This window comes from Atheta coriaria, unplaced genomic scaffold (assembly GCF_025399875.1).
Source record: "Atheta coriaria isolate IRGN ID8LTWV9N9 unplaced genomic scaffold, Caltech_Dcor_3.1 hic_scaffold_3_pilon, whole genome shotgun sequence".
NCBI classification, from domain to species: Eukaryota; Metazoa; Arthropoda; class Insecta; order Coleoptera; family Staphylinidae; genus Dalotia; species Dalotia coriaria.
Window position 1 is genome coordinate 8,319,961 of NW_027045445.1, and position 8,149 is coordinate 8,328,109.

General features: G+C 31.3%; 1 protein-coding gene across 1 annotated transcript; it reads right to left on the reverse strand.

Moving 5' to 3' along the window:
• Window positions 1–4,787: 4,787 nt before the first annotated feature.
• On the reverse strand, window positions 4,788–8,149 carry LOC135789338 (nose resistant to fluoxetine protein 6-like). Its single transcript, XM_065299128.1, has 12 exons — window positions 7,838–8,149; window positions 7,332–7,519; window positions 7,085–7,242; window positions 6,949–7,025; window positions 6,688–6,890; window positions 6,471–6,631; window positions 6,212–6,380; window positions 5,949–6,133; window positions 5,737–5,890; window positions 5,469–5,646; window positions 5,217–5,359; window positions 4,788–5,149 (listed from the first exon to the last, which is right to left on the reverse strand). Exons 1-12 carry the CDS (start codon window positions 8,073–8,075, stop codon window positions 4,883–4,885), a joined length of 2,121 nt encoding a protein of 706 aa, XP_065155200.1. The 5' UTR covers window positions 8,076–8,149; the 3' UTR covers window positions 4,788–4,882.

Genomic DNA, 8,149 nt, shown 5'->3' on the forward strand with positions numbered 1-8,149 from the left:
TAGAAGTGTAATGATTCAATATTATGATCTGCAATGTCGTTTATATAGGTGTATATATCAGTACGCAATCGAAGATTTAGATATTTGATCAATCTTCGCCGATTTCAAGTGGTTTGGATCAATGTGGATAAAACCATAATACTAGCTCTCGAGTTGGGGAAACTTGATTATATTTATATCTATTTATATATGGGATATTCAGAAACATATGTTAATATAAATTACGTTTGATATACTTCAAGGGGTTATAATTGTTTTGGCTGCTTAAAAAGTATTTAGAGAGGAAAATTGAATGTTTATCAACTATGTACTTGTAAATCACGAGGAACGGGTGAAATATGAATTTCCCAAGGTCAGGGCAGATAAAAGTTATATATAAACCCGGTTTATTATCTATATATATATAAAAGAAAGTCGTGTTGGTTAACTCCATTATAACTAAAGAACGGCTAATCCAATTTAGCTAAAAATTGGTGGAGAGGTAGCTTAGGGCCAGGAGAAGGTAATGGAATACTTTTTGAAATGAAAACTTTTCTAAAAGGGCACTAAACGACACACAAAGGAAACAAACATATTCGCTTATATGGTTTAGCCTACGGGAGAAAAATAGCACACTAATAACGTCTCCTCATTGTGCGATTCGTAGCTTCCCCCTAAGCATAGACGTGCGTGTGTTTGTACGTTGAAGGTGCCCGGTCGATGTGTTTGTTTGAATAAGACTTAGTAAGTGTAGGTTTTTTTACTTGTTGAAGTGAAAACATCCTTGGAAGATACTAAACGAGTTTCCTCCGTCTCTTCTTTGTGCGATGCTTCGTAGCTTCCCCACTCAACATGCCGCGACCAAAACGATCAAATCTTATCCGACAAAACCGTAATGCAACTAGGATTCAAAGGATTGCGAATGAAAGGACTGAAGAAGAACCAAAAATTGCACGTGAAAAGCGCCGTGTTAGTATGACTCGACTTCGTGCTTCTCAATGACAAGAGCAAAGCGAGGCGGAGCAAAGTTTGCCGGGTCAGTTAGTTAGATACATATATATATATGAGTCAGTAAAATGTCTTGCCTACTTACAACAAGTTTATCGCAATCAATTGCCTTAATGGGAGGTTTGTAATTTCATAATTGATTTGACGTAAATTGCACGATAATACTTTGGTTTAATTGTAAGTATTGCTAACGTATGCAGCGTATTATATTTTTATTTAATAGAGAATTTTCCAATCATTCATAATCCGCAATTTGTTGGTAGCTATTGCTTTTAGTTTAAGAGATATTAATTATCAAAAATCGTCGAAAAAAAGTATCAAGCACCCCCCCTTGGCAATTTTTTCTTAAGAATTAAAATTTCATCTCTCAGATTTCCGTTTTAACTATCCTATCTAATAGAAAATAGTCCGTCGATTAAGACGCTGCGATCAGATCCTATTTATCTCTTTTTGTTTACGAGATATTCGCGATTGAAAAAAATAGGCAAAAATTGAAAAATGTCACTTTTTAGCACTTTTAGTGGCGTTTTTCAACCTTTTACTCTAGGAAATATACTTATTTTATATTTTTATTCGATAGAGAACTTTTCAATCTTTCATAATCTGCTATTTGTTGGTAGCTATCGCTTTTTGTTTAAGAGATATTAATTATCAAAAATCGTCGAAAAAAAGTATCAAGCACCCCCCCTTGGCAATTTTTTCTTAAGAATTAAAATTTCATCTTTCAGATTTCCGTTTTAATTATCCTATCAAATAGAGACCAGTCCGTCGATTAAGACGCTGCGATCAGATCCTATTTATCTCTTTTTGTTTACGAGATATTCGCGATTGAAAAAAATTGGCAAAAATTGAAAAATGTCACTTTTAGCACTTTTAGTGGCGTTTTCAACCTTTTACTGTAGGAAATATAATTATTTTATATTTTTATTTGATAGAGAACTTTTCAATCTTTCATAATCCGCTATTTGTTGGTAGCTATCGCTTTTTGTTTAAGAGATATTAATTATCAAAAATCGTCGAAAAAAAGTATCAAGCACCCCCCCTTGGCAATTTTTTCTTAAGAATTAAAATTTCATCTTTCAGATTTCCGTTTTAATTATCCTATCAAATAGAGACCAGTCCGTCGATTAAGACGCTGCGATCAGATCCTATTTATCTCTTTTTGTTTACGAGATATTCGCAATTGAAAAAAATTGGCAAAAATTGAAAAATGTCACTTTTTAGCACTTTTAGTGGCGTTTTTCAACCTTTTACTGTAGGAAATATAATTATTTTATATTTTTATTTGATAGAGAACTTTTCAATCTTTCATAATCCGCTATTTGTTGGTAGCTATCGCTTTTTGTTTAAGAGATATTAATTATCAAAAATCGTCGAAAAAAAGTATCAAGCACCCCCCCTTGGCAATTTTTTCTTAAGAATTAAAATTTCATCTTTCAGATTTCCGTTTTAATTATCCTATCAAATAGAGACCAGTCCGTCGATTAAGACGCTGCGATCAGATCCTATTTATCTCTTTTTGTTTACGAGATATTCGCAATTGAAAAAAATTGGCAAAAATTGAAAAATGTCACTTTTAGCACTTTTAGTGGCGTTTTCAACCTTTTACTGTAGGAAATATAATTATTTTATATTTTTATTTGATAGAGAACTTTTCAATCTTTCATAATCCGCTATTTGTTGGTAGCTATCGCTTTTTGTTTAAGAGATATTAATTATCAAAAATCGTCGAAAAAAAGTATCAAGCACCCCCCCTTGGTAATTTTTTCTTAAGAATTAAAATTTCATCTCTCAGATTTCCGTTTTATCTATCCTATCTAATAGAAAATAGTCCGTCGATTAAGACGCTGCGATCAGATCCTATTTATCTCTTTTTATTTACGAGATATTCGCGATTGAAAAAAATTGGCAAAAATTGAAAAATGTCACTTTTTAGCACTTTTAGTGGCGTTTTTTAACCTTTTACTGTAGGAAATATAATTATTTTATATTTTTATTTGATAGAGAACTTTTCAATCTTTCATAATCCGCTATTTGTTGGTAGCTATCGCTTTTTGTTTAAGAGATATTAATTATCAAAAATCGTCGAAAAAAAGTATCAAGCACCCCCCCTTGGCAATTTTTTCTTAAGAATTAAAATTTCATCTTTCAGATTTCCGTTTTAATTATCCTAACAAATAGAGACCAGTCCGTAGATTAAGACGCTGCGATCAGATCCTATTTATCTGTTTTTGTTTACGAGATATTCGCGATTGAAAAAAATAGGCAAAAATTGATAAATGTCACTTTTTAGCATTTTTAGTGGCATTTTTTGACCTTTTACTCTTGGAAATATAGTTTTTTTATTTTTTAATCTGATAGAGATTTTTCCAATCTTCCATAGTCCGCGATTCGTTGCATTTTAGCGCTTTTAGTTTAAAAGATATTCAGTATCTTTTTTGAGTTGTTCCATTAATTTTGAAATCACAACAATTCTAAAGAAGTTTTCACTGAAAAAAGTATCTACGTAAGCAAAGGTTTGGAAAAAAGCAATTATATCTATGTACTTAAAAATTATTATCATTGATTAACTTTCACTGGTCTCAAGTACTATTGATCATTACAACTCTTTACTACAATTGCTCAAATTCTCAAGCATGGGAAATTTTGAGTGGATTATCACGTGCAATTTAATTAAAAAAATATAGAGTAATTTGGTTGTGTTGATTATAACTGAATTGATAACTGGCGTAATAATAATGACAAACAAAATTTACTGGAAGTATTATAGAATGTCTGCCAATATAGTTATTAACATGTTTTAAATATAGTGTTTTAATAGCTGTAAACTGGGTTTAAGTAATGACATACTTTCGAGCAAAAGATGCTTGTGCTTATGCTAGCAATTTCAAACTGAAGTGTAAAGTTTTTCTATCAAATTGTGCCGTTTATGCTTTGTTTACTTCCTAATCAGAAATAAAAATGAAAACTGCTGTTAATAAAATCTTCACTTGATTTAATCTTTAGTAGGTGATAAAGGTACCAACAAAAGAATTATGTTGATCATAACAATACACAGCCAAGTAAAAAATGTAACTTAATCTAACTTATTTATAATTTCATTGATCATTTTAGTATCATTGACGCTAAGTTCTGATGATACACTCAATACACAAAGTGTCACTAAGAATGTCTTTAAACTTAAATTTAAAGCCATTTTGTTAAATATAAAACTAGCGAACTGATTTTTCTTATTTTTAGTTGCTTGCACACTTGTGTTGCGATCCTATTAATTTTTAATAATTACTGAGATACATTCCTTACACAAGAATATAATATTGTGTAATTTTATAATGACTTTTATTAAATGTTTTAATGTGTTGTAATTGATTGTATTGTAATGCCTGAAAATCAAGTTTAATCTGCTTTATTTGTAATTTAAATTTTTTAAAGTTGTATGTCAAACAATATCTATTTTGCCATGTCATATTGTGCAATAAATGGATAGTATTATATATTTGGGAATTTACTACAATACAATAAAGTATTATTATCGTTCAAAAGTTGTCTCGATAGCAGCGAGTGGTTGTACTATAGAATGCTACCAGATGACACAACTCAGGTGAATAGATATCATCACAGAGCAAATATTATTAGAAATTATATCCTTATATGTTTTTATGAAACAGTAAAGTTTTAAACAATTATCGTGATTGTCTGAGTAATTTATATAACTATGTCACGAGAAATAGATCGTCAGATTCATATTATTAAATTAATCGTAATAATGCGTGAAATGTATGACACACAAAGAAGGAAAATTTTATTTGTATATTAAAATAATTTATTTTCTCAGAAACTTGCTATAATTATAAATTATATAAATATTAAATTGCTGCTAAATAATAAATTGAAACTACGATACAATAGAAATGTCATTTGGTGATGTTTTCTCGGAATTATAACCGTAATTAAAGACACCAGTTTGGTTTTCATTACTTTGTATTGTGTCGTTATTTGTATTAACGACGATGGGTTTATTATGTGCTGAAACTACCGGCCCCTTTTTGTTTCCACCCCCAAAAATGAATTTTTCAATGATGATGATGGGCGATTCGAAAGCCAATGTCCAAACTACACTGATTGCAAAAACTAATGCGAAAATCGACCAGTATTCGTAAATCTGAAAACAAATAACAAGTTTAAAATATTTACTTATGAGCTAGCGGTTAGTAGATGGCGCTACTTACCACTCTTGCATGCGTGAACGGCATTGGCTGCTTGATTGACAAGTAAAGTACGTAGAGAACGGAGTAGTGCGTCAAATACATTGAATAAGTGAGACGTGCCAAGACTTGAAAGACTCTAGCTGATAAGAATGCATTTACAGGACCTGAAAAGTGATTAATATAGAATTATTTTAATATTTATTCAAAATTGTGTAAAATGATGAAAAATTAATTATTTAGTGAAGAAAAATTATTTTTTAAATGTTTACTTACCACCGTATCCAGTTACACAGGCAAATATCACCCAAGAGAGCGCGATAGCCCATGCAGGACGAACGAAAGCAATATAGGACGAATTGTCAAGACGATCATATTCATCCTGCGATTTGTCCACAAACACACAAGTTGCCATCACAGCTAATGAAGCAATCCACAACGCCATATTTAAATACTGTAAATTAAATTTAAAAATAAATCAAATAATTGATACAAGTCACTGAATTCCTAATTTAATAATATACATTGTTTTATTTTTACGTACCACGCCAATTTTGAATTTTTGATCTTTCCGAACAATTTTCACCTGGTAGATAACATAACCAACTATGATACCAATTAACCAGGGGGCAGCACGGGAGTATGTTGCGTGGTAGTAATACATCGAATATTTTTCTGCATTTTCGACGTCAACAGCCCTGTAAAATTAGTTAATGAAATAAATAATTTAATTGGTGTTATTTGAGTCAATCGTACAAAAGAAGATTGTCATTTAGTTTGTGAACCCAGGCCAATGCAAATCCAGTTAAGATGGATGCCACCGCAGCAACTGCAACTGCTGCAAGTGTTTGTCTTGGCCAACGTTTGATTGGAAACAAGACAAGTGGTGAAAGAAGAAATAGTTGTGTGTCAACAGAGAGATACCAACTTTGTGGAAGACACTATAAAATAAAAAATAAGAAATTTTTAAGTTTTTGTTTAGATTTTAATTTAGTGGTCATGAAATTAGTATAACTTACCATATCTAGGGTATTCGTGTAATTTTGAATATACAATAATAAACTCCACCAATATTTCTCGCAAGAATCATATGCGGTTGCAATCAATTGCGGCCAATAAGGGCCAGATCCAAAATGTTTGAGAACAGTAAGATGTACGACAAGAACTGCTGCTAAAGCTGGAGTTAACCTTAAAAAAAAACATGAAATTAATATTAGGTTAGGCTAGGTTAGGTTAGGTTAGGGTATGATAAATTTTAATTGGAGTATATTTACCTACCGAAGATAACGATGCAAATAATAGAGGAATATATTAAACGTTTGTTTCTCTTTGGTTGATTTTAGATAAACGTAGATCATCACAATACCAGCCAATAGAAAGAAGGTGTCTACAGCAACAGGGGCACCACGGACGTACATTGTCTCACCATCAGTTATAAACTGAAGAAATAGAATGTTAAAATAATATAAACATTACTAACAGAAATTAAACTTACGTCGATAATATTGGTAATTTTTGTTACGGCAACGCCAGCGATACTACCAAACATGTGGCCAAGAATCACCCACATCATACTCATTGAACGAATACCGGAAAGACACTCCAATTGACCAGCATTTGTACCGGGTTCTGTGGTTGCAAAGAGTTTCTCCCCATTGGTAACCACAGAAAACGCTAATAATAATGGATGGGCCGTTTCTTTAATAATAAAATGTAAAAATTAATTCTGTTAAATAATGAAGAAAATTAATCTTACTTTTTTCAAAATATCGAAGATACGTGTCGTACAAAGATGATACAGCCATTATTCCCAAAATAATTCCAAATACAACCCTGTAGAATGTATTCACATAAATTATTTGATATAATTAACTATTTAATTATTATCTTACATGACTGCAATATCCCCATCGGTGATTTCTGGTTCCTGGCTTGGATCTTGACACTTATCTTCAGAGAAAAACATTGGTATCGGTATTATCTGTATAATTTTGTTCAAATCATCGGCTGAGCATGCGTCTGGGGCACACATTGCCCAAAAAATAGGAATCTATATACAAATAAATAATTGGACAAACAGAATAATTTTTAATCATTTGAAAATAATTTTAAACACCGTGACTTATATAAAATACGTACCCCAAGCAATATCCCCGTACCCAAACAGTATTTTCCATTAATTTGGGTCATTTCTATTGCAATACTGCCGTCAGCTGGCTGTGAGAAGACCTCAATGTCACGAATTGATAGACATTCGTCAAAAGCTCCTAAATTGTAGAGGTTGCCGTCAAAAATTCCTGATTGCAACTTTGACATAGCATCAACCACTACAAAAAATTAATGGTTTTAGTTATATTGTTATCATAATCAGGAATTATAACATTGATGTGCTGTTGAATGCATAGTTAACTAAATTAGTTCATAAATATTGGTTCAATGTTTTCATTTGATAAAATTTAAATCTCAAAAAAATGTATCCTCTTATTTTACACCCAACAAACTACATTTTGGTGACAAAAAGTATTCTGTATTCTTCTCTAACATCACAAATATCTCCTCACCAAAATTTATCACAATTGAATCAATACTTTTTACTATATATTACGTTTCCTTAAATAAAATAGTACCAATTAAGTATAACTTACTTTTTAAAGCCCATTCTTCCTGATTGAAAAACCCTTTCCCATAATTTGTCATCGCAGTTTTACAATTTGGTGAAATATCAGCATCTTTATATGAATGCAAGAAGGTCTGAGAAAAGTTATTCAAACTCTGCATAACTTCATGGTACTCTCTTGTATCGTTCACACTCAGTTCTGCTGACACTCCAAGAACACAAAATGCCACTAACAACAACTTAACGAAAAAATTATTTAAAACCATTTTGGATTAAAATCGAGATTAATTTTTCACAATATTTTTTTAGGATGTATACGTGCATCCAAACAAAATTGTAG

What these genes read in the sequence shown, in the direction of transcription:
- LOC135789338 (XM_065299128.1), bottom strand. Translation starts at nt 8,075, where the DNA reads ATGGTTTTAAATAATTTTTTCGTTAAGTTGTTGTTAGTGGCATTTTGT. An exon ending in GATGGGGATATTGCAGTCAT is followed by an intron (nt 7,026 to 7,084) that starts GTAAGATAATAA and finishes TACATTCTACAG; the next exon opens with GGTTGTATTTGGAATTATTT. An exon ending in CTGTGTAACTGGATACGGTG is followed by an intron (nt 5,360 to 5,468) that starts GTAAGTAAACAT and finishes ATCACTTTTCAG; the next exon opens with GTCCTGTAAATGCATTCTTA.